General features: G+C 43.6%; 1 protein-coding gene across 6 annotated transcripts in view; it reads left to right on the forward strand.

The window, feature by feature from the left end:
- Window positions 1-26,873, forward strand: part of LOC122212296 (GON-4-like protein) — a 74,565-nt gene that overhangs the window by 17,607 nt on the left and 30,085 nt on the right. For all 6 annotated transcript variants that reach the window (XM_042926092.1, XM_042926091.1, XM_042926094.1 and 3 more), the window contains exons 4-11: window positions 9,299-9,492; window positions 10,187-10,261; window positions 10,445-10,495; window positions 13,192-13,242; window positions 13,565-13,660; window positions 14,623-14,742; window positions 15,315-15,485; window positions 19,017-19,209. In XM_042926092.1, coding sequence (XP_042782026.1) covers window positions 9,299-9,492; window positions 10,187-10,261; window positions 10,445-10,495; window positions 13,192-13,242; window positions 13,565-13,660; window positions 14,623-14,742; window positions 15,315-15,485; window positions 19,017-19,209 — 951 coding nt within the window. The remainder of the gene's footprint in view (window positions 1-9,298; window positions 9,493-10,186; window positions 10,262-10,444; window positions 10,496-13,191; window positions 13,243-13,564; window positions 13,661-14,622; window positions 14,743-15,314; window positions 15,486-19,016; window positions 19,210-26,873) is intronic.

A 26,873-nucleotide genomic window follows, 5' to 3' on the forward strand; every position in this document is an offset into this window, starting at 1 on the left:
TTCATTTTAAAAGGTTTTGTTTATTATTTTTTTTTAATATTTACTTATTTTGAGAGAAAGAGTGAGGGGAGGAAGATAAAGAGAGGGAGACAGAGAATCCCAAGCATGCTCTGTAGCTGTTAGCACACAGCCCATTGTGGGGCTTTAACTGACAAACTGTGAGATCATGACTTGAGCCGAAACTGAGTTAGATGCTTAACAGACTCAGTCACCCGGGTGCCCCTTAAATAATCTTTATACCCCACGTGGGGCTCAAACTCATGACCCTGAGATCAAGAGTTGTGTGCTCCACTGATGGGGCCAGCCAAGTGCCCCTGCTCTACATATTTTAAAACTCTGTGTTTAGGTGCATGTACCTAATGACAAATGTGATTGGGTTTTGAGTGTTAGAGCAAACTGGCGTTTCTGGGATGAACCTATTTGGTCATGACGTATCAGACTTTCCATGAGCTGCCGGACCCATTTCCTGATAATATAATTCAAGGTTTTGTGTCTTTATTTATGAGAGGTACTGGCTTTAATTTTCTTATAATGTCTTTTTCATGTGTTGGTGTTTGGTAACTGGCCTTATAAAATAAATTGGGGGGTACCTGGGTGGCTCAGTTGGTTGAGCATCCGACTTCACCTCAGGTTATGATCTCATAGCTCGTGAGTTCGAGCCCCGTGTCGGGCTCTGTGCTGTCAGCTCAGAGCCTGGAGCCTGCTTCGGATTCTGTGTCTCCCCCTCTCTCTCTGCCTCTAACCCACTCGCATTCTGACTTTGTCTCTCTCAAAAATAAACATACATTAAAAAAAATAATAAAATGAATTGGGAAGTTTCCCATCATTGTCCACTCTCTGGAAGAGTTTATGTAAGGCTATTATTTATTTCTCAAAATTTTGTAAGACTTCACCAAGAAGTTACCTAGGCTTGGAGTTCTCTTTGTCAAAAGGATTTTAAATTATGGAGTAAATTCTTTAATAATTTTAGGACTATTCAGATTTCCTGTTTCTGTCAGTTTTGGTCAGTTGTGTTTTTCGAGGAATTTGTATGTTTTCTCTAAATTGTCAAATATTTTGATGTAAAGTTGTTTATAAAAGGCTTATTTTGGGATTTTTTTTTTTTTTTTTTTTTTTTTTTTTTGGTTTTAGTTTTTAACTAATCTCCATACCCAACAGGGATTGAACTCCATGACCCTCAGATTAAGAGTTGCACACTCCACCAAACTGAGCCAGCCAAGTGCCTCTATTTTGGGGTATCTTTAAGATTTTTTTAGGTTTATTTATTTATTTTGAGAGAGAGAGAGAAAGAGAGTGAGTAAGTGAGTTGGGGAAGGGCAGAGGGAGAAGGAGAGAGAGGGAATCCCAAGCAGGCTCTGCACTGTTAGAACAGAGACCAACGAGGGGCTAGAACTCATGAACCATGAGATAAGGACCTGAGCTGAAGTTGGGTGCTTAACTGACTGAGCCACCCAGGCACCCCTGTCCTCTTTATTTCTGGTTGGAAACTTTTTGTTGAGAAGTCTGATTTTTTTTGTTGGTAAGTTTGGCTTGAGGTTTATCAATTTTATTAATCTTTTCAAAGAACCACCTTTTGGCTTTTATTTTTTTATTTTTTATTTTATTTTATTTTTTATTTTTTTAACGTTTATTTATTTTTGAGACAGAGAGAGACAGAGCATGAACGGGGGAGGGGCAGAGAGAGAGGGAGACACAGAATCGGAAGCAGGCTCCAGGCTCTGAGCCATCAGCCCAGAGCCTGACGCGGGGCTCGAACCCACGGACCACGAGTTCGTGACCTGAGCGAAGTCGGACGCTTAACCGACTGAGCCACCCAGGCGCCCCAGGCTTTCTTTTTTTTTAAATTCTATTTATGTTTTCTGTTTTATTGGTTTCTGTTCATTATTTCCTTCCTGAAATTTACCTTATTTGATTTGTTCTTTTCTAGCCTCTTATAAGATTTTCACTTGTTTTCTAATATATACATGCACAGTTGTAACTTTCCCTTGAAGCATTGCTTTCGCTGCGTTCTGCAAGCTATGATATGTCATATTTTTGCTTTCATTCATCTTAAAATATTTCTAATTTCCTTTATGATTTTTTCTTTGATTTATGGATTATTTAGAGATACATTGCTTACTTTCCAAATATTTGAGGATCTTTCCAGTTAAACTTCTTTATTTATTTCTAGCTAATTCCACTGTGGTCAGAGAGTATATTCCGTATGATTCCTGACCTTTGAAAATTGTTGAGACTTAGTGAGCATATGGTCTGTTTTATGTGCCCATAAAAATAATGTATTTTGTGGGTGTCATTTAGACACTTGTCATTTAGATCAAGTATTGTGTTCTACATATGTCTGTAAGTTCATTATTTATATTGTTCAGATCTCTTATGTCCTTACTGATTTCTTTGTCTACTGTTGTATTAGTTACTGAATGACATTTGTCAAAATCTCCAAATATGATTGTGGCTTTATCCTTTTTTTTCCCTGTCAACTTTTATTTTATATATTTAAGCTCTATTATCAGATGCATACCAATTTAGAATTGTTTTGTCTTCCTGTTGAATTAACTCAATTAGTATGAAATGTTCCTTTTTATATTCTTGCCTTAAAGTTTTCTTTGTGATATTCGTGTATACGTGGTATATAGTATTTATATTCTTTTGCTTTCAACCTTTTTTGTGCCTTTATTTTTAAAATGTTTCTCCTAAGGGTGCCTGGGTGGCTCAGTCGATTAAGGGTATCTGACTCTTGATCTCGGCTCAGGTCACGATCTCACGGTTTGTGGGTTCGAGCCCTGCATTGGGCTCTGTGCTGACAGCTCGGAGCCTAGAGCCTGCTTCATTCAGATTCTGTGTCTCATTCTCTCTCTGTCCCTCCCTGAATTGTTCTCTGTCTCTCAAAAATAAATAAATGTATTAAAAAATGTTTTTAAATGTTTCTCCTATGTGTAGCCTAGTCTTTTTTAAAAAAACTTAGTCCGAACATTTTTGCTTTTTAATTAGCTCATATATTTTTTTTATATTTAATGTAACTTGAGTTTATGTTTAATGTATTACTATATTTAACGTTATACATAAGTTGAGTTTATATTTAACGTAACGTAAGTTGAATTTTCTATTTTCCTCTGTTTTTTTTTGTTTCTTCTTTCCTTCTTTTGATTAACCAAGTACTTTTATTTTTCTTCGTTATTAGTTCTTTAGTTTTATATTCTTTTTTCTTGCACATGTTACTCTATAGATTAACAATATGCATCTTTTTATTTTTAAAAGTAGTCCAAGGGGCGCCTGGGTGGCGCAGTCGGTTAAGCATCCGACTTCAGCCAGGTCATGATCTCGCGGTGCGTGAGTTCGAGCCCCACGTCAGGCTCTGGGCTGATGGCTCGGAGCCTGGAGCCTGTTTCCGATTCTGTGTCTCCCTCTCTCTCTGCCCCTCCCCCGTTCATGCTCTGTCTCTCTCTGTCCCAAAAATAAATAAAAAACATTGAAAAAAAAAATTTAAAAGTAGTCCAAGATTTGATATGCTTTTATGTTTTTAAATTTAAAAAAAAATTTTAAAAGTTTATTTTGAGAGACAGTGCAAGTGGGGGAGGGGCAGAGAGAGAGGGCAGAGAGAGAAGCCCAAGCAGGTTCCACATTGTCAGGGCAGAGGGAGATGTGAGGCTCAAATTTATGAACCATGAGATCATGACCTGTGTTAAAACCAAGAGTCAGACACTTAACCAACTGAGCCACTCATGTGCCCCAAAACTTTTTTTTCTTTTTTTTTAAAGTGAGCTATATGCCCACTGTGGGGCTTGAACTCATGACCCTGAGATCAAGAGTCACATCCTCTACCAACTGAGCCAGGCAAGTGCCCCAACATATACATCTTTGAAATTATTACATTGTACCTTAAATGTGTGCTTTTACCACTTTCAAAACAATACAGGAATTTTATAGCCATTTCACTACATATATCTATTCCTGCCTTTTGTGCTATTGATGTTATGTTTTACTTCTTCATAAGTTTTAAACCCCTAAGATGTTATTGTTACTATGTTAGCCAGTCAGTATTCATTTATATTGATCATAGAGCTAACCTGTCTTGTGCTTTGATTCATCCTGAAATTCTTTTCTTTGTTTTTATCTGGGATCATTTATATACATATATTTAATGTTTACTCATTTTTGAGAGGGAGGGGAGGGGTAGAGAGAGAGATGGAGACACAGAATCCATAGCAGGCTCCAGGCTCTAGGCTCTGAGTTGTCAGCACAGGGCCCGACATGGGGCTCAAACTCACGAACATGACCTGAGCCGAAGTTGGATGCTTAACCAACTGAGCCACCCAGGCACGCCTATACTGTATTTATTGAAAAAAAATCCACATATAAGTGGATGTGAACAGTTCCAACTTGTGTTGTCTGAGGGTAAATTGTAGTTTTACATAGTTTTACAGTTGTTTTTGGTGGGAAGGTTTCCTGTGTTAAAAAAAAAAAACATAGTTGTGGCCAGAATCAGAGGTCCTGGGTGTGTTTTTGACAAGGTTCTTAAGCAACTGTTTTCATACATCATGGCAATTTTGGTGATATTACAGAACCCACCTATATTTTTACTGACTTCATCCACTTTCCAGTACACTTATAGTGTATTTTACTTTCAACTTATTGGTTACATCATTGGATCTATTTTTCAGGGAATGGCTTGTTTTTAGCCATCTTCTATCTCATGGAAGGAAAAATTAGATTTTCTTCTTTATCTTTTCCAGTCTGGTCTTTGGAAGCCAAAAAAAAAAAGGGGGCTTCCTTTTTCTAATTTTATTTTTTTATTTTTATTAAAAAAAAATTTTTTTTTAACCTTTATTTACTTTTGAGACAGAGAGAGACAGAGCATGAACAGGGGAGGGGCAGAGAGAGAGAGGGAGACACAGAATCTGAAACAGGCTCCAGGCTCTGAGCTGTCAGCACAGAGCCCGACACGAGGCTCGAACCCACGGACCGTGAGATCATGACCTGAGCCGAAGTCGGACGCTTAACCGACCAAGCCACCCAGGCGCCCCTCCTTTTTCTAATTTTATTTTATTTTATTTATTTATTTATTTTTTTTTTAAAAATTTTTTTTTCAATGTTTTTTATTTATTTTTGGGACAGAGAGAGACAGAGCATGAACGGGGGAGGGGCAGAGAGAGAGGGAGACACAGAATCGGAAACAGGCTCCAGGCTCCGAGCCATCAGCCCAGAGCCCGACGCGGGGCTCGAACTCACGGACCGCGAGATCGTGACCTGGCTGAAGTCGGAGGTTTAACCGACTGCACCACCCAGGCGCCCCGATCTAATTTTAAATTTCAACTCTTTAGAATTCATAGAGTCCGTGGTATCCCAGTATTTTAGAAGATAAAGGATTAGTTTTAAAAACAGAATAGCAAATAGTTGAACTATCTGTTCTTTTTTGGATTGACTGTGTAGTGTTTTGGAATTTGAGTGTATTAGATTTTCCTTACAGACATACATTCCATAATAAAAACTCAGCATTACAATCAGAAATCAGAGGAGAAATATGTATGCGTAATGTAATTTAGACACTGAGATGGTTTAACTCCACTTTGATTCCGTGTTTATATTCTAAATGTAATTATGCTAACTCTAATGATTTTTCCATGAAAAAATACTTGCATTTAAATTTTATGATGGGGCACCTGGGTGGCTCAGTTGGTTAAGCGTCCGACTTTGGGAAGGTCATGGTCTCACAGTTGGTGAGTTTGAGCTCCACATCGGGCTCTGTGGGCTCTGTGCTGTCAGCGTGGAGCCTGCTTAGGATCCTCGCCCCCCGCGACAACCCTCCCGGCTCCCGAGCTCACTCACTCTCTTTCTTAAAAATAAACATTGTAAAAAAAAAAAAAAAAAAAAAAAATAAACATTGTAAAAAATCAATTTCATGATAAACTTTCACCACAATTCATTTGTTATTTTTATTTTTCTTCATTTAAATTATTTTGGTATTTCAGTTTTTATTTTATTTCTAGCGGGGATAAATGTTTTTCAGCGTATATCCTAAGACAGTGCTACTCAAAGTGTGGTCTGAGAACCAGGGCCAAGTTTGAGAACTAGTTTGAAACAAAGTAATTTATGGAAACTGAGAGTGAAAGTTTAGAAATTTCGTAACATTTGACATGATGGCTACGTTCTTTTTTTTTTTTTTTTTTAAGTTTATTTATTTTGAGAGGGGTGGGGAGGGGCAGAGAGAAGAGGAGAGACAGAATCTCAAGTAGGCTCTGCACTGTCAGCACAGAGCCGGATGTGAGTCTTAGAAAGTCACGGACCTCGAGGTCATGACCTGAACTGAAATCAAGAGTTAGACACTTAACTGACTGAGCCATCCAGGCACCCTCATTCTTTTTTTTTTTTAATGTTTATTTATTTTGAGAGAGAGTGTGCTCAAGAGTGGGGGAGGGGCAGAGAGAGAGAGAGAGAGAGAGAGAGAGAGAATACCAAGCAGGCTCCATGCTGTCAGGGCACAGTCCAATGTGGGGCTTGATCCCCCGAACTGTGAGATCATGACCTGAGCCAAAATCAAGAGTTGAATGAATGCTTAACCAACTGAGCCACCCAGGTTCCCGAGAAGCTCTTTTTTTAGTTTATTTTGAGAGAGAGCGAGAGCGCACGGCAGGGGAGGGGCAGAGACAGAGGGAGAGAGAGAATCCCAAGTAGGCTCCGCACCGTCAGCACGGAGCCAGCCCGATGGGCTCCAACCCATGAACTGTGAGATCATGACCTGAGCCAAAATCAAGAGTCACACACCCAACTGACTGAGCCCCCCAGGTGCCTTGAGAAGCTCTGTTTTAAAGGATAGTTTGGTTCCTCATCAACTAACTATATAAAATTCTATAAAATTTAGCTGCTTCCATTATCTGTTTCCTTTTCTGGCCTTCATTTTAGTGAATTCTGATTACATTTTGTACGTGTAAATTTTATAAAGGTTTCATTTTTTGGTGATGTCTCAGTTAACAAACTTTGTTGCTTCTAGTATAGTATTAATAGTTTGAACTTCTGTCATTTCTTTGAAACTTTTCCCCCCCGGATCAGCTTTGCAATTGACAGTGTTACTAATAACATGGTAGGATAGGATTGGAAGGCGGAATCAGAGCTTCTTCGGGTCTCAGAAATCTTTGTTCTGCAACTGCTGGGTCGTTGTTAGCTGCAGCCCAGGGACGATGAGGAGGCAAGGGCAGATGGCAGTACCACGACCGGGCCGGACCGGGCCCAGCCGGTCCGCATGAGAGAGGATGGGGAGGAAGGGTGGGGCGCAGAGAGAGGGCATCCAGGAGACTCGAGAGAGAGGAGTTCTGGGATTCGTGGAGAACCGGTGAGGTAAGAGAGACTTGGGGGAAAGATGTGGGTACGGAGGCCTTTGGGGGGTTTTGTCGTGTGTTGGGCGGTGTAGTTCTCCCTTTGTTGCTTTCTCAAAAAAGCGTCAGCCAAGAGCTTCATCACTCTTCAGACACTTGCTGAGGTTTTCTGTTCCTTTTGCGGCACATCTTGAAGCAGCACATTCGGTTTAGGTGTCGCGACTGGAAGACGCTCGTGTTCGAATTCTACCTTTTCTTTTTTTTTTCACTTAAAAATCATTATCAGAACAATTTCCATTTCACTGAGAGCTCTTTTTTTTTTTTTTTTTTTTAAGGTTTTTAAAAATGTTTATTTTTAGGGCGCCTGGGTGGCTCAGTCGGTTAAGTGATCAACTCCAGCTCACGGTTCATGAGATCGAGCCCCACGTCAGGCTCTCTGCTGTCAGCACAGAGCCCGCTTGGGATTCTCCATCTCCCTTTCTTTCTGTCCTTTCCCCACACCTGCGCGCGCGTGTTCTCTTTTTCTCTAAACGTTAAAAAAAAAAATACATTTTTACCTGTCTCCTCCCTCCACAATTGCTTAAAAAAGACAATTTTTAATGACTCAGTTACAGTCCAGTGTATGAATGTACCATTGTTCATTTAACCACTCCTGTAATATTGGATGTTTAGGTGTTTTCCATCTTTTTGCTAAAATAATTAATGTTGGGACGCATGGGTGGCTCGGTTGGTTGGGTGTCTGACTCTTGATCTCAGCTCGGGTCATGATCTTGCGGTTTCTGGGTTCGAGCCTGCGTCTGCCTCTACGCCGGGCAGCATGGAGCCCGCTTGGGATTCTCTCTCTCCCTCTCTATCTGCCCCTTCCCTGTGTGTGTGCTCTGTCTCTCACTCTCAAATAAATGAACTTCAGGGAAGAAGAAAAATAATGTTGAAATGAACAGTGTGATGATTAGTCTGTGCAGATCTAATTATTTCCTTAAGAATAAGAATTACTGGGTTGGGAGTCATACACAATGATCAGATTCTTGGTGTGTGTTCACAAATCGCTAATAATTTTTCGCGATGCAAATATTGCCAGGCTGTGGTTGAAGGTCACAAAATCCTTTTAAACAGAGAAGGTCCTCTTCATGTGAGTCCTCTCTGATACGTGTTCGCAGAGGGCAGCAGGCCAAGAACGTCGGACGGATGAGAACTTCGTTTTGGGATTACGTGATAGTCTGTTTCAAGACTTAACAGATTCTAATAATCAGGAAGATTTTCCCTTTGTCTGGTTGTATATATGCTCCCTTCTTGTAGAATGGAGACAACTCTGATGCTTCCCCCCTTTTCTTGTAGAGCTCAGAGTGAATTTTTTATTGTTTGCTCCTTGTTTTTCTTCTTTCTAGATGGAGGAGTCTAATAATGATGTTAAATTACATCATATAACATTCCAATGGTTATGAAGCACTTCGATATAGTTATCTCACTTAATCTGGTGGCATCCCTGTGAGGCAGATGTCTATATTCGCAGAAGAAAGAAAATGAGACTCTGGCCGAGGTTGCCCAGAACTGAAACACAAAGCCAGGGTGTCTGGTGTACTATCTGGGCAGTGCAGAGCAGGAATTAAGACTGTGGGTTCCAGGGCTAGAGAACGTGGTTTCAGAGCATGGCCCTGTCATTACTAGCTCTTGGGACAGTTTCATAATCTGTCTCAGTTTCTTCGTCTGTACAGTGGGAGAGATGATAGTCCTTGTCTCCCGTGGTTGTTAGGAGGACTAAATAAATACGCATAGTGTGCAGCAGAATACCTGACAGATGTTGAGCAAATACCGGGTGTTATCGCTATGACGGTTCTCCCCACTCCACCGTCACTGTCGCCATATTGTAGGCTTCTTTGATTTCCAAGGCCAGTGAGCTGGCAGCTGGTTTTTCATTTACGATTGGCTTCTTGGGTTAAGTTCTGGGAGCGGTGGTTTCGGAGATTCTGATGGTGTTCTCGGTTTATCTGCAGAAGAGCAAGGCAATGAAGAAAGTGAGAAAAGGCGAAAAAAGAAAAAGGGTACCAAGAGGAAACGAGATGGAAGGGGTCAAGAAGAAGGCACTTGGGCTTGCGACCTGAAGCTGGACGACGTGCTGGACCGCACGCTGGAGGACGGCGCCAAGCAGCACAACCTGACCGCGGTCAACGTGCGCAACATCCTCCACGTGAGTAAGGAACGCGATGGAAACGCCTCTTGGAGAGCACGTGAAACACTCAGGGAATTCTTGGTTCTTAGTATGGGAATTGGTGATTTTGTGAGGTGCGTGCGCCAAAAAACTTTTTCCCTCCCAACACGCTTTCTCATTGCGCTCAGCACGCATTAGAAATCTGAACACACATGTAGAAAGACCTTAACTGGGAAGGTAAACTGTTCCTCTGCTTCCTCCACTGACTTGGTGGGTTGTCCTCGTGGTTGGCAGACTCAGAGATGATAATGTTCACAGCGGACTTGCTCTTTGGTGGGTTGATAGATCTGAAAAGATGCCAGGTTAACGGTTTACTGGGCACATTTGCTGATACTGTTCTTTGATATGTATCAACACGGCCATTTACAAAACCTTCGTTGCTTGTTACTGCTTCTCTGAAGCACGTAGTCCGTTATTTCGGAATCTCATTCATGCTCTTGGTAGCTGCCAATGGGATCCATCTGTTTGCTGCTTTATTACAGTTTGAACTGTGTGCTTCTGTCCAGAACTGGCTTTACCCCGGTCTGAAGCCGTTTCAGTTTCTGGCTCTCATCTGTCCATTCCGTGTCCACATGCAGTGGACATGTGTCCACTCTAGCGGAGTTACAGAGGACTGAGCGTTGTCTAGATTACACATCTTTGTTGCATAAAGTGAAATTTCATCTTTCTCTAGGAAGTAATCACAAATGAACATGTGGTAGCTATGATGAAAGCAGCCATCAGTGAGACGGAAGATATGCCCATGTTTGTGAGTAGTTGACTGTTACCCTTTAATGTCAGGGAACTGAGCTATGTAACGGGGCTGCGCGTAGGATGTTACTTGGGACTGTGTAAATAGCTTGGTGGTTGGGGGCAGAGGGTAGCATCTCAAAACCCCAGGTACACGTGATGATTTTTATTGACTGTTTTCTTCTCATTTTCCCTGCCTCAGGAGCCCAAAATGACACGCTCTAAACTGAAGGAAGTGGTGGAAAAAGGAGTGGTGGGTGTTCTGTTTTTTTTTTTTTTCTTTATTTAGTTTGGTAAATAAAATCTAATTACAGGTTATTTGCAGGGGAAAAACATATAGGAAGGATTTACTATGGTCTGGGTTTACATCCTGAAATACTTGCGAAAGAGAAATAGAGACAACATGCGGAATCAATATCAAAGTTTATTCTAGTTGATGCGGAGGTCTTGCTTTTTGGAAGTGCTGGGTAGATAACCATTTAGCACGGTTGAAAGCGTGAGCAGGGTCAGTTTTCCTATTCACGTTATATGGGGCGTTATAGCATTTTTCCAAGTATGTTCCAGGGAGCACTTGCATCAGTGTCGCCTTGGCATGGGGTCCCTCAGGAGTGCTAATGAAAAATGTGTATTCCTTGGCTCGCCTCAGACCCGGAACAGGGAGCTGGATGTAGGGCCTGGGAACATGCATTATTGGAAACAGCAGCTGGCTGTTTTGCACACTGAGAGATGAGAGCCATTTGAAGACTTCTGGAGTATTCTGGCGCAGATGCTGGGACCCATTTAAATCCTACTCAACAAGTCCAGTGTGTGCTCAGCACCTGTGACAGGCGGGCGATAGTCCTGAGGCGGTCCACTTTCTCTCCAGTGTAGGGCAGATTTGCCTTGAGGACTCATGATGCGTATTGGTGTTCTTGTCTTTTTTCCGGTTCTGTTCTTTGCAGCTGTATAGAAGAAGTAAGTCCACGTGACCTTCCCTCTAGTAGAAGAAAACTAGGATGTCGTTTTGTAATATTCTTTTCTTGCTAAATGTCTCTCAGTTTTTTATTGGTCTTCACGTGAGAAGGCTTTGAGTACATACACTAATCTGATCCTTTTCTTCTGCATGTGCCTACTTTGTCCGTGTCCTTTTAAAAGTATGCGTGGAGTCTCCTGCTGCAGATGTTGTTTAACTAGTATGGATTAAAATTAGGTTATCCCCTCCGTGTTTCAGGTACCGTATTTCTCTTAATGCAGCCAAGGATTGCATTGGCTTGTTTTTGACAGCCATTGTATGGTTTTGTCTCATCAGCTAACCCCAGTTGCATATAGTGAAATTTCATTTCTCCGGGAAGTAATCACACATGAGCCTGTGGTAGCTCTGATGAAAGCAGCCATCAGTGAGACGGGAGTTCTGTGAAGTCTGCCTGGCATACAAAGTATAATTGAAAGTAATTCCATATTTGATTTGGAAACAGAGATCCAAAGCAGGCTCTGGGTTGTGTTTACCAACCGTGAATAAGAATAGATAAGTTGGACAGCCCAAGATGTTAGTGTATGTGGGACAGCAAGGACTGAAGTCCAAGTTTCCTGCTTCTTAATGCTTAAATAGACGGACTCCAGGACTCCAGCACACTTCCGGATGCTGCCTCGCTCCGCCTTTTTGGATGGATTTGGCAGTAGGGAAACTGATTGGTTTAGAAACACACCCGGGAAGGAGTGTGGACCAGAATCACATCATTTCCTTTACCCTATACTGGGCCTAGTTCAACAGAGCAAGGGAAGGGGCTGGGACATGGCAGGGCTGAGGAGATGTGGAGAGGCTGAGGCTCCTTGTGGAGATAGAACCCAGTGCCTCTTGGGTTGTGCTCAATAACCCGATTTTCACTGGGTCACCTTAAATGCTCAAGAAATTATACACTCCAGGGACATTTTTTGTCAGCAGCATGTAAGAGCCTTAAAAAAATTCTTTAAAAACGTTTCACTCCAACTCTGTTATTTTAAAACATACAAGAAGTTAAAATAATTTTATAGGAAATTTAGATTCCATCTAGATTTAACTGTAAAATTTTGCCATATTTTACTTTATATCTTTATATCTATCTCTTGTTTTTTTCCTGTACTATTTGAAAATAAGTTGAGGACAATTTGATACTTTACCCCTAAATCCTTCCAAAAGAACTGGTCATGGCTGGCTCTTGGGAGGCACATTTACATTGGATTTATGTGATTGATTAAAAAAAATACTGATGTCAAAAAGGCTACTGTCACCTTTAGTATATTAGGTATGTGTATTATTATAGTTTACAAGTAGTTTTTTTTTAATGTTTATTTTTCAGAGAGAGAGAGAGACAGACAGACAGACAATGAGTGGGGGAGGGGCAGAGAGAAAGAGGGAGACCCAGAATCCGAAGCAGGCTCCGGGCTCTGACCTGTCAGCACAGAGCTCAATGTGGCTTTTGAATTTGTGAACAGTGAGATCATGACCTGAGCCAAAGTCCGTCAACCTACTGAGCCACCCAGGTGCCTCACAGATAGTTTTCAAATTCATTAATCCGTATGAACCCAAGTTGTGATATAAAGTCAGGGGTCCCTGGCTGGCTCAGCTGGAAGAGCATGTGACTCTTGATCTCAGGTTCGTGAGTTTGAGCCCCGCAGTGGGGGGTAGAGTTTATTTAAAATATATAAGTAAATAAAGTAGGCAAGACAGACACTTTTTCCCCTTACAGTTAATAAAGTCTCACTAGGGTTAAGGCAGAGATGCTAGATTGAAATAGATTCTTCTCTCCTTTTCATCTGATAAGCTCTGACAACAGTTGAGAGGATACCCTTGGAGATAATTAATATTCCTTGATCCCTACACCTACATGTTAGGTACATGGATGGCTCTTTGTGATGGTGAAGAGGAGGTAAAATTGAAAAGCCGTCTATTTCGGTGAAGAGAACGTAATTATTTATATTCTTTGTTGGTAGGTAATTCCAACATGGAATATTTCACCAATTAAGAAGGCCAATGAAATTAAGGTAAACTTGGAAGAGGTAATTCTTTTTTCCAGAAAGACTTCATCAGTTTTGAAATCTAAGTACTTCCTTTCTATTTAATTTTTGGGGGATCTGTCTTCTTGTTTTAATTCGATCTTTGTTTTTTTTCCTTTCCACTCCTCTTAGGTTTGACTCTCACGCTAGGAATCTCTTTACCCGCTGCCTGTTGTTACTTGCTATAGCTGCTCATTGTGCTGTTAGGATTTATTTCTTTCCTGCTCTGCTTTCTTCCTCTTATTTTCCAAACACGTATGATTTGTGTTTCCTGTAACTTCATTTCTTTCTATAATTTGTGCTAACGCAGCCCCCTCAGTTTGTGGATATTCACCTCGAAGAGGATGACTCCTCTGATGAGGAGTACCAGCCAGATGAAGAAGAGGAGGACGAGACGGCTGAAGAGGTCAGTGGCTCCCCCCGTGAGTGTTAGCTGCTAATGGAGAAGAAACGAGACCCAGTAAGGCCTCCTTAGTGTTGTCGCCTGTTCTGTAGAGAGGAACGAGGCACGTTTCTTTTTTCTGCTCATTTCTTTGCATAAATCCAAGACTACGGGGCATTTTCTCTTCTTCCTACTACTCCCTTAATGTTTTCGTGTCTTATGAAATAGAACACACATCTAACGTATAGAACTGTGCACAGAAAAAAAATTTTTTTTTTTAATTCTTTTTTAACATTTATTTATTTTTGAGACAGAGAGCAACAGAGCATGAACGGGGGAGGGTCAGAGAGGGAGACACAGAATCTGAAACAGGCTCCCGGCTCTGAGCTGTCAGCACAGAGCCTGACGCGGGGCTCGAACTCATGGACCGCGAGATCATGACCTGAGCCGAAGTCAGACGCTCAACCAACTGAGCCACCCAGGCGCCCCCAGAATAAAAATTTTTAAATACAGCTTAAATAATTATAAAGCCAGTCCTCACGAGAGTTCTCCAGAGTCCTTAAATGCAGCCCCACCAGCGTACCCGTGTCCTCTTTCTCTGTGGTTCTGTTGCCTAAGTGGGCAGCTCTGTGCGTGCTGCTTCTAAACTTACATGTACTCCCCCATGTCTGGCTTTTTTGTTTTTTTGTTTCATCGCTGACCCTTTGTGATTCTTCTATACGGTTGCTTACAGCCACAGTTTGTTCGTTCTCATTGCTGTGTAATATTGTTTCTTAGTGCATTCTTTGACTTGTTTGTAAAAGGATTTTAAGCCAATGTCTTGTAATTTTAATGAGAAGACCAATCTGATTAGCTTCTGAATATTAAACTTCTGTCTAAGGTTTATTTTCTCTTACTTTAAATTGATTCATTTTCTTGAGATACTTCAGACTCAGTGGAATGACGTAGGGGCAGAAATGTGAACACGAACTGGGTTTGTCTTGTAGAGTTTATTGGAAAGTGATGTTGAAAGCACCGCTTCATCCCCACGTGGGGCAAAGAAATCCAGATTGAGGCAGGCTTCCGAGGTGACTGAAACGGACGAGGAGGGCGGCGTATTATCGGAGGTGAGTCGGCACCGATCACAAGAGACGAGGACGGGACTGCGTCGCAGGCTGGCTGTCCGTGGGATGCTGAGCCGTCCCCCTTGAGCACACGCCACTCAGTCCCGCTGATTGTGCTGTTGCCTGTGCCTCGTCAGAACTTTTCAGATTTCAGAGTCCTTTATTTAAGTCAGCCAGCAGTTGAGAGGAAAACTGGAGCTCAGTGTTGGGGGTGGGGGGTGCTTTCCTGAGTCCTCCGAGCAGCCAGATATGGGTGACTAGCGGTTTCTTTTCTCCTAGCTTTGTCTTTTTTCTAATGTTGTCCTAAAGCCATTTTTGTTAGATTTTCCACTTTTGATCACCTAGGCAGCATCCTGTTGGCTTCATTGGAAATAGGATGGAACCTAATTAGATTAATATATTTGACAGTGTATCTGTTTTTATGTAGCTCTGTCTACATGGCAAAGGAAAGATCACTGACATATGAAAGATGTGCCCGTCTCTGCCCACCTCTTTTGTTTCTTTTCTCTCCTTCCCTCTCTTTCTCTTCTCCTCCCTCCCTTTCACTTTTTAACATCGTTGCCTCTTTCATTCAGGCTGAGAAAGTCCCCACACCTGCCGTTAGGCACATCAGCGCTGAGGTCGTGCCCATGGGGCCCCCACCTCCCCCAAAGCCCAAGCAGAGCAGGGACAGCACTTTCATGGAGAAGCTGCACGCGGTAGATGAGGAGCTGGCCTCCAGTCCTGTGTGCATGGACTCTTTCCAGGTGAGCAGTGGAGGTCTGTCACTGGTGACGTCGGACGGGGTCACATAGCTGTTGCTCGGGTTGGGAAGGGAGAAGGGAAGTTGTGAAATTGCAGGCCTTTGATCCTCTGGTTCAGGCCGCTTTACTGGGAGAATTGTAGCCCCTGGGGAAGGAGTGGGTACGTGATGCAGAGCATTTCAAACTGTGGAACACAGGATGCCTCCCCTTCAGCCGGCCCCCGGGTCCTGACCTTTACCGTGGCTGTGCTGTCACTCCTGCCGCTTTCTCTCTGTCTGCATACTTGCTTTCCTGAGTCACTTCATGTTGCAGTCACAATGCTCTTTTTCTCCTAAACACTTGCATGTGTATTCTCTAAAATAGGACATTCTGTTATGAAAAGAAGTAATATTATCTAATCTAGTGAAGTCCTCTTTTAGATTTTTACCAGTTGTCCCAGTAATGTCCTTTCTAGCAAAAGAAGCAAGTTCCCGTGATGCGGGACCCAGTCCAGGATTACACATACAGCGTCTTACCTCATACGCTGTTATTGCATTGTATTGCATTGTATTACATTTTATCTTATTTTATTTTTGTTGTATTCTATTTTATTTTTATTCTATTCTATTTTATTTTACAGTAGTCTCTGTGCTTAGTGTGGAGCTCAAACTCATGACCTGAGGTCAAGAGTCACTTGCTCCCTTGACTGACTCAGCCAGGGTGCCCCTTGTAGTCTTCTTTAGTCTAGAACAGTTTCTCAGCATTTCTTTGTCTTTCATAACCTTGACATTTTGAACTGTGTGGACTGTAATTTTACAGAATATTTCTCAATTTAGATTTTTCTGATATTTCGTCATCATTGCATTCAGGTTACACGCTTTTGGCACAAGCAGCACAGAAGGGATTATGTCCTTTCTAGTGCATCGTATCTGGAGGGACGTGACACCTGCTGTGTGAGGTGTGATCACATGGTCATGGTGGTGTCTGCTTGATTTCTTCATGATAATGTTCCTATTTTCCATTGTTAAATTCATATGTATCTTATGGGATATACTTTGAAGCCAAACATCTTTTTGCCAGTAAGCATCCGTTGCTGCTTCTTGCTGGAAACAGTCATTGCTGTGGTTGGTGTCAATTGAGGACTTTCTGAATTCCACCGGTTAGCCAGTTCTTTCTAGGGCTCTAGGTTTTCTCCACCAGTCTTGTAGGTTAATGAAAAATATGTCTGTTCTAAAATTTAAAAACAGAATATTGAATGGAACACCCCCGCAAGGGTCATTTAATTTAATCACACTGCTTTGGGGGTGAGTGCATAGTGTTTAGAGGGCAGTAGTGTTTTATGTAACCGTTTATTCGTATACTTGCTGAACGATGGAAGTTGGGGAATAGCAGTATAAGACAGAAAAGGTCTTTCTTTCCTCTTCTAGGTTATAGTTTATTGGAGAGAGAGAGAGACACCATAAACAAATCATTTCAAGTAAGAACTAAGTAAAAGCAAAGAAATACGGTAATGCCTATCAGAGTACTTCACATAACATGATCAGAAAAGGCCTCCCTGGGTGCCTGGCTGGCTCAGTCGGTGGAGCATGTGATTCTTGATCTTGGGATTGTTGACTTTGAGCCCAGATCTGAATTAGAAGGAGCTGTGCATCCGGGTGTCTGCTGGGTGGCTGTCAGTTGAGCGTCCGACTCCTGATTTTGACCCAGCTCATGGTTTATGAGATCGAGCCCCTCGTCAGGCTCTGCACCGACAGTGCGTAGCCTGCTTGGGATTCTCTCTCTTTCTGTCTCTACCTCTCCCCCGCTCAGCATGCCCATGCGCACCTGCACTCTCTCAAAATAAATAAACATTAAAAAGAATTAAAAACTCTCCTTTAGCTAAGGTGGGAGAGCAAGGGAGGAGACAGAAGAGTTACTAGACGGCTGCAGTCATCCAGTGAGAGCTTCCTGACTTAACCTACAGCTTCAGTATCCTCGCTATCCCCATCCCAGCTGCTTTTTCCTTTTTGGGCAGACATTGATAAGCTTATCCTGAAATTCACAAGGAAATGCGAGGGACCCAGAATAGCCAAAAATGAGCAAAGGATAAGAATAGATAGTTCTCCAGAGAAGACCTACAGATGGCCAGTCAACATGTGAAAATGTGCTCAACATCATTAGTCATTAGGGAAATGCGAATGAAAAGGATGAGACAGCACTTCACAGCCACCAGGACGGCTAGGGTGAACGCATGGACAGGAGCAAGTGTTGGCAAGGATGTGGAGAGGTGGAGAACCCGCACACGTTGCTGGTGGGAATGTGAAATGGTGCGGCCGCTTTGGGGAATGGTTTGGTGGTTCCTCGGAACATTAAACATAGTGACTGTGTGGCCCAGAGAGTCCACTCCAGGAGAATTGAAAACGTTACATCCAAGTAAAAAGCGAGTACACAAACGTTCATTGTGGCGTTACTCATAATAAACTTTCCCAAAGTGGAAACAGCAGATTTTCATTCCCTGCAGTGTGGATACACCAAAGTGTAAATGGGACACTATCGTGCAATGAAAAGGAATGCTGTCCTGACTTACACTACAAAACCGGTGAACTTTGAAAATATTATGCTAAGTCAAAGAAGCCAGAGACAAAAGGCCACATAGTGTATGATTCCATTTATTTGATGTGTCCCGCATGAGCCAATGTAGAGACACAAAATAGATCATGGGTGTCAGGGACCAGGAGCGGGGGAGAGGGGAGAGTGACTGCTAATCAGATTGGGGTTTCCGTTAGGGGCGAAGAAAGTATTCCGGAATTAGATACCGGTGACGGTCCCACAGCTCTATGAATGCAGTGAAATCCACTCAGTTACACATTTCAAAAGGATGAATTCTATGGTATGGAAATTATATCTTAGTAAAGCTGTTACAGATGTTCCTACAATGTTGATTTTATCTTATTGTATTATATTTATTTATTTTGGGAGAGAGTGTGCGTGGGGGAGGGGCAGAGAGAGAGGGAGACAGAATCCCAAGTAGGCTCCACAGTCAGCACAGAGCCCGATGCCGGGCGCAAACTCAGGAACTGTGGGATCACGACCTGAGCCGACGTCAGCAGTCAGACAGACACTCAACCGACTGAGCCACCACTAAAATGTTGGTTTTAGGGGTGCCTGGGTGGCTCAGTCTGTTGAGCGACCGACTTCGGCTCAGGTCACGATCTCACCGTTCGTGGGTTCGAGCCCCGTGTCGGGCTCTGTGCTGACAGCTCGGAGCCTGGAGCCTGCTTCAGATTCTGTATCTTCCTCTCTCTCTGCCCCTCCCCTGCTCATGCTCAGTCTCTCTCTCTCTCAAAAATAAATAAACGTTAAAAAAAAATTTTTTTTAATGTTTGTTTTAAAGCTGATGTCATTGTCCTTAACGTTTTTCAAAGAATAAGAAACCCAACCTGTTTAGAGAGGAGACCTTGTGATTGAAGCCAAGAAGAACATTGCAGGGGTATGAGGTGTAGGTGTGAGGAGGTGTGGAGAATTGGGAAGCACTAGGCATTGAGTGACCCGTGTCATCCCTTCTTTGTTGACAAGCCCATGGATGATAGCCTCATTGCATTCCGAACCCGCTCTAAGATGCCTCTAAAAGACGTTCCCCTGGGGCAGCTGGAGGCAGAACTCCGGGCTCCAGACATCACGCCAGACATGTATGACCCCAATACAGCAGACGACGAGGACTGGAAAGTGTGGCTGGGCGGGCTCATGAACGACGACGTGGGGAATGAGGGTAAGTGGTCATGTTTGTGTGCGCTCTCCCCTCTGTGGTCGAATTGTCATTAGTCCGAAGCTTAACCGAACTCAATTTTTTATTGAACTCACAATTTTAAATCAGTACTTAAGTCCCCTCCTTTTTGTAGGTTAAGAATCTTTTCTTTCGTGAGGCGCCTGGGTGGCTCAGTCGGTTAAGCGTCCGACCTCGGCTCAGGTCATGATCTCACAGTTTGTGAGTTTGAGCCCCACATCGGGCTCTGTGCTGACAGCTTAGAGCCTGGAGCCTGCTTCGGATTCTGTGTCTCCCTCTCTCTCTGCTCCTCCCTTGCTCATGCTCTGTCTCTCTCTCCTTCAAAAATAAATAAAAACATTAAAAAAAAATTAAAAAAAAAAAAGAATATTTTGAGTATAGTTGACGCACTGGTTGCATTCGTTCCAGGTTGTACAAGATGGCGATTCGACATGTTTGTATGTTGTGCTGTGCTTGGCACATGTACGGTGTCGTCTGTCAGCCTGTGGCGCTATGACAGCTCCGTGGATGGTACTCTGCATGGTGTGCTGGTTCAGAGTCCTTTTCAGGATCTTTGGAATGCTAAGAATCGTCCCCTGAAACCTAAATGCAGAAATAATTTGATATATGACTGCCCGAGGGTGCGCTGACCCCCTGGAGGACTGCTGTGCCAGCCGGGGACCTGTGTGATGCACGTGACAGCGCTAGCTGCCGCTGTGCCAAGTGCACGTCGGATGGAACTGGACTTGGGGAGATCAAGGGAACCGGCAGTGGCTTTGAGGCCCCATTGTGGCTCCTTCCATCTCTGGAGCCAGCGTCTTGACTCCTTTTCACGGGTCAGTCCCGTGCCCAGCCCTGTTTATGTGTGAGGCTGGCACGGCGGTCATCAGCTCACTGTTCACTTCTTGCTTTGCATCCACACCAGAGGGACCCTTGCCTGCAGGCTTCAGTCTGAAAAACGCACAGGCACAACCCAGACTGGCCTTGTTTGGTCACGGGCCCGCTCTCTTGGTGGTGATGGAAGCCCGTGTGAGCCTGGGTCCTGGGGTTGGCAGTGCCTAGCAGTGGTGAGCGTGGGCTAGGCAGTTACCCGGATGTAATAGTATGGCCAGAAGTGGGCACAGAGCAGTGCCCAGACAGAAACAGTGTTGACTACATACAGTCGTGCTATGAGAATCCCTACTGCAACCCTTACTCTAGAACAGTACTAAAATTTAGTGCTTTAATTTAGTGAAATCAACATTACAGAAGTTGTCTCTGGTGATTTTCTTTGTGTACTACAGTGGAAATCGGGCATCATTCCTGATTCTGTGCAATAAGCTTCTGTAGATTTAGATGTAAGAGGTTGTCTTAGTCTATAGTGATTGCAGATGATGTCACATTCTTTTGATGGAATCTGGCAGATTTTTTTTAAATTTTATTTTTTGAATTTACATCCAAATTAGTTAGCATGTAGTGCAACGATGATTTCAGGAGTAGATTCCTTAGTGCCCCTTACCCATTTAGCCCATCCCCCCTCCCAGTAACCCTCTGTTCTCCATATTTATGAGTCTCTTCTGTTTTGTCCCCCTCCCTGTTTTTATATTCTTTTTGCTTCCCTTCCCTTATGTTCATCTGTTTTGTCTCTTAAAGTCCTTGTATGAGGAAAGTCATATAATTTTTGTCTTTCTCTGACTAATTCCACTTAGCATAATACCCTCCAGTTCCATCCACGTAGCTGCAAATGGCAAGATTTCATTCTTTTTGATTGCCGAGTAATACTCCATTGTGTATATAGACCACATCTTCTTTATCCATTCATCCATCGATGGGCATTTGGGCTCTTTCCATCCTTTGGCTGTTGTCGACAGTGCTGCTGTAAACATGGGGGTGCATGTGTCCCTTCGAAACAGCACACCTGTATCCCTTGGATAAATACCTGGTAGTGCAATTGCTGGGTCGTGGGGTAGTTCTAGTTTTAGTTTTTTGAGGAACCTCCATGCTGTTTTCCAGAGTGGCTGCACCAGTTTGCATTCCCACCAGCAGTCCGCATCCTCACCAACATCTGTTGTTGCCTGAGTTGTTAATGTGAGCCATTCTGACAGGTGTAAGGTGGTATCTCATTGTGGTTTTGATTTGTGTTTCCCTGATGACGAGTGATGTTGAGCATTTTTTCATGTGTCAGTTGGCCGTCTGGATGTCTTCTTTGGAGAAGTGTCCATTCATGTCTTTTGCCCATTTCTTCACTGGATTATTTATTTTTTTGGGTGTTGAGTTTGATAAGTTCTTTATAGATTTTGGATACTAACCCTTTATCTGCTGTGTTATTTACAAATGTCTTCTCCCATTCTGTCGGTTGCCTTTTAGTTTTGCTGATTGTTTCCTTCGCTGTGCAGAAGCTTTTTGATGAGGTCCCAGTAGTTCATTTTTGCTTTTGTTTCCCTTGCCTCCGGAGACGTGTTGACTAAGAAGTTGCTGCGGCTGAGGTCAAATAGGTTTTTGCCTGCTTTCTCCTCCTGTCTTAACATTGAGGGCTTTCATCCATTTTGAGTTTATTTTTGTGTCTGGTGTTAAGGAAGTGGTCCAGGTTCATTCTTCTGCATGTCGCTGTCCAGTTTTCCCAGCACCACTTGCTGAAGAGACTGTCTTTATTCCATTGGATATTCTTTCCTGCTTTTTCAAAGATTAGTTGGCCATACGTTTCTGGGTTCTCTCTTCTGTTCCATTGATCTGAGTGTCTGTTTTTGTGCCGGTACCATACTGTCTTGATGATGACAGCTTTGTAGTACAGTTTGAAGTCTGGGGTTGTGACGCCTCCTGCTTTGGTTTTCTTTTTCAAGATTGCTTTGGCTATTCGGGGTCTTTTCTGGTTGGAATCAGGCAGATTTTGTTCTTGTTGTTTCTTTTTGACTTTTTAGTGGAGAGTGACGCGAATATTCATATTGGTTGTGTTGTGGAAGACTCACACTTTAAAAAAAAAAAATCTAATTACAGACAACCTGCAGAGCACATCTTTCATTCTTTCTCTGTCTTCTGAGAACAACTACCATAAGATTTATGTGTTGAGGAGTAATGCTTTAAGATAAATAATGTGTAGCTTTAACGGAAATAGACCGAATAAATATTTGTGTAGATAAGGCTAGGAATAAGTCAGGATAAACGAATGAAGGAGAATAAGTCTTTGAATATACCTTATTTTTTTGAGAGAGAGAGAGAGAGAGAGCGCACACGCATGGTTGCTTGAGAGCTGGGGAGAGGGGCAGAGGGAGACGGGGAGAGAGAATCCCAGGCAGGTCCCATGCCCAGTCTGGAGCCTGATGCGGGGCTCTGCCTCTCAATCCTGAGATCATGACCTGAGCCGAAACCAAGAGTCGGGCGCTTAACCAACTAAGCTACCCATTCGCCCCTCATTGAATATACCTTATGAAGCTGTTAAAATTATATTATACGTTACTTGGCAAATTTTATTGAGTACTTTCCTTCTAGGACGCATTGTACTAGGATCCTGAAAGGGAAAGGAGCATGATCGTTTTGCCAGATTGAGATACCGCTGAATGGTGCCTGGTCCATAGATGCGCAGGGCACCCCAGGTGAACGAAGTTGGATGAACTCAGATGCGCCATCAAAGTGGCATGAATACTGGCTTTAGAAGAGGGACAGAGAATTCCCGTTTAGGACGATCAGAGGCAGCTCTGTGAAGGAGGTGGTAATTGAGATGGACCTTTGAAGGATGTTTGCCAGTCGTGCCAGTTAGGGTGAGGAAGGGGCGAGCGAGGGGATAGGTAACGTTATGGGTTAGGGGTCTTGTAGGACACGTCCTCCTGGGAGTCTTCTGCTCTCTGCTTGTGATAATACACGCCTGGTGGACAGAAATCAAACATTGTATAAAGAAAACTTTGAGGGGCGCCTGGGTGGCTCAGTCGGTTAAGCGTCCGACTTCGGCTCAGGTCATGATCTCGCGGTCTGTGAGTTCGAGCCCCACTTCGGGCTCTGTGCTGACTGCTCAGAGCCTGGAGCCTGTTTCAGATTCTGTATCTCCCTCTCTCTCTGGCCCTCCCCCGTTCATGCTCTGTCTCTCTCTGTCTCAAAAATAAATAAACATTAAAAAATAAAAAATAAAAAAAAAAAAAGAAAACTGAGGGATGCCTGGGTGGCTCAGTCTGTCAGTGCAGAGCCTGCTTGGAAATCTCTCTCTCTCCCCCTCTCTCTTTCTCTCTGCCCTTCCCCTCCTCAAAATAAATAAATAAACTTCAAAAAAAAAAGAAAACTATGAAAGCCCCTCTCCATGATGACGGTTCATGATTCATAGGGATCATGGATTTTTTTCATTGAATATTATTTCGGGATTTATAAATCTCTTGGTGTTCATTTATTGATATAACCTTTTTCTACCAACCTATCCCAAGTTCCGTGATACCGAGGCTCAGAATCTCTGCAGAAACCATGACCAGGGACAAATACAGTCCTTTCCATTTCACAGAAATCTCAAAATTTCATTGCATTGCCCAGTTTTAGTCCTTCTAGGGCTCGAGCCCAGCTCAGTGTTCTAGGAACGTGTCCCACTGAAGGAGGTGTCAAGGACAGAAGGTGTTAGGTGGGTAGGACTCTTCCCTAACAAGCCCTGCTGCCCGTTCCCTAGGCCAGAGTTAAGGCCGAATGCTGACCATAGCAGGACCTCGTGGCTTTCTCTATGCTGGCAGCTTTGGTGCCCTGATTTTCCCTGGTTTCCATCGTCGTGGCTGTAAGAGCCGAGCTGGTGGCTGTTGTGGAGGAAAGGCCAGAATCTCAGGTGTCAGGAGTTTGGGGTCCAAGGTCGTGCTGCTCATGGCATCATCTCTAGAACTGGAGTCAGAGTCAAGGAATGGAAGGGTGTGCGTGCTGGGTTGTGTTAAAGATACAGATTCCAGGGCCTCCCCTCTTACTGACTGAATCAGAATCTCCAATGGGTGTGGTCTAGGGATCTAATTCTCACGCACCCTAAAGATTGGAGACTGCTGATCTGGGAGAAGTAAGCGTCTATGGTAAGGGTGGATTGAGAAAATGGAATAATGGGTTAGTGGGGAGGGTGGAGAGCCTCTTTCTTTAAATCTCAGTATTTTTTGTCATTGTTTATGTATTAGGACGGATTAAAAAAGAGAACACGAAGCCAGTGAGTAGGGAAGGTGTGGACCCCCCTGTCCACCAGCTGAATTACCGAGTGCTGACGAATAGGAAATGATGCTACATACAGACCCCAGTCCCTAACTTTAGCCAGATGCTGGTCTGTTTTTGTAGCATGACGTGGCTATTTTTACATGCTCCTTGTGCCATCTGATCTGCGTAGTATTAAAACTGAGAGTCTCATTTGCCAAAACACAATTAAGAGGCAGCACTGGAGGCGAACAACAGACTGAGATCAGCTGGGTGGATGCCGGGGTTGATCAGCCAGAAGAGTAAGCGGGCAGAGGCCACAGCCGGGGAACTAAAAGCTGAGAACTCAGAAGAAACCTTCGTGCATGACTTCTCAACGTGTTTGCCAAATGGGTGCTCAGAGAGTATTGGCTGGCCCATCGGTGTGGTGTGTCTGGTGCGGCTCTCCCATCCCATGAGGGGGCTCGAACCTGCCCGCGCTGCCTGCCCGTCGTAGCCCTTCCCACAGGACTTCCCCCCCCCTCGGCGTGTTTGTCGGGAGATGTACTCGGAGAGTCCCGGAAAGTTTGGGAAGACGGGATTCCCTGTGTGAGGATTTGAAGAATTTTTTACTGGGGACGTAAACGCACACATCGATGAAGAGACTTGACGTTTAAATAGTTACGTCGTGGACGATGGAAATTAATATAACCTGACTGTAAATGTGGAGTAAAAAATATCAGCTTAGATTATGGTTGATCAGAACAGATTTTCCCATGAGAAGGAATCAAAAACGTGTATATTTTTTTGTTTTTAATGGAAGGCACTCATTTTTTACAAAAAGTGACTATTATGGAGGGATGGAGGGGGACAAAGTGGAAAAGAAGAGTTGTGTTCTTCACTCGTGTTCTGTGTGTGAGGACTGGCATGCCCTCCCCTTGGCTGCTTCCTGGTGGAAGGAGTCCGAGTTCTGCGTCTGAAACTCGCTTCCTTCACGGAGGCCTTCAGTTCAGACGTTTCCCACTGCACACGCGCACTTGGCTCTGCCTGCGTGGGGGGCGGGGGGGGGGCGGCGGCAGGGATTCGGTTATTCCCCTTTGGCAGACTCTGTTTGTTTTCCGTCTTCTTAATTCAGTTCCTTGGTGGCACCAGCCACGTTTCAAGTTCTCGGGTGCCGCCTGTTGCCGGGAGCTGCCGTTACCGCGCTGTGCGCACTAGGACGTTTCCTCTGTCGCCGAATGTTCTGCCAGACGGCACTTATCTAACGTCCTGGAAAAAATACCACCTTCGTGTGACGATTCTGTAATCCAGTGACTCTTCACAGGTTTTATTTAGCGATCGTGGCATCAGCATCGGAGAAAGTTATGTTGGAGAGAAACACCAGGATTCCTCCTATGCCCTCACATCACAAAATGTGTACTATTTTTGTATATTTTTAGTTCTTTTTCTTCAATGTTTAGTTATCTTTGAGAGAGAGACAGAGCTCGAGAGGGAGAGGGGCAGAGAGACAGGGAAAGACAGAATTGGAAGCAGGCTTCAGGCTCCGAGCTGCCAGCACAGAGCCCGACGTGGGGCTCGAACTCATAAACCGCGAGATCGTGACCTGAGCCGAAGTCGGACACTTAACTGGCCCCCCGGGTGCCCCCCAAATTTTTTTTTTAATTTTTACTGTTTATTTTATTTTTTGAGAGAGAGACAGGGTGCAAGTGGGGGAGGAGCAGAGAGAGAGGGAGACACATAGAATTTGAAGCAGGCTCCAGGCTCCGAGCTGTCAGTGCAGAGCCCGACGCGAGGCTCAAACTCACGAACTGTGAGATCATGACCTGAGCCAAAGTCGGATGCTCAACCAACTGAGCCACCCAGGTGCCCCTATTTTTAGTTATTTTGAGTCTTATTGTAGGGGCATACTTTTTCATACTAAGGATTATTACATGTGTGTTATATTTTGTCATATGTGAACATTTATGAGGCGGTTACATGTTTACATTTTGTACATGTACACTATTTTATGCTAAGGCATCATAACTGTAGTCACTCCTTAATCACTGGGCATCAAAGTCATGTTTTTATCACTATCTGTGCTTTTTTGTTTTTGGAGAGAGAGAGCATGATCAGGGGAGGGGCAGAGAGAGAGGGAGACACAGAATCTGAAGCAGGCTCTAGGCTCCCAGCTGTCAGCACAGAGCCCGACACAGGGTTCAAACCCACGAACTTCGAGATCATGACCTGAGCCAAAGTCAGATGCTTAACTGACTGAGCCACCCAGGCACCCCTGTTATGATGTTTTTAAAGTTTATTTATTTATTTTTGAGAGAAAGTGCAAGTGAGGGAGGGGGGGAGAGAGAGAGAATCCTAAGCAGGCTCCATACTGTCAGCATGGAGCCCGACACGGGGCTCGAACTCTCGAACCGTGAGATTATGACCTGAGCCGAAGTCAGACGCTTAATGGACTGAGCCCCACAGGTGCCCCATCCATGGTTTTGTGTAAGTAGTTTTACGAAAGTGTTATTTTGAGTTGCACTACTCAAAGTATGGTTGCTGAGATAAATTACATGTTTAGTTTTCTGGCTTTTGCTACAGTT

This window comes from Panthera leo, chromosome F3, assembly GCF_018350215.1.
Source record: "Panthera leo isolate Ple1 chromosome F3, P.leo_Ple1_pat1.1, whole genome shotgun sequence".
Taxonomy (NCBI): domain Eukaryota; kingdom Metazoa; phylum Chordata; class Mammalia; order Carnivora; family Felidae; genus Panthera; species Panthera leo.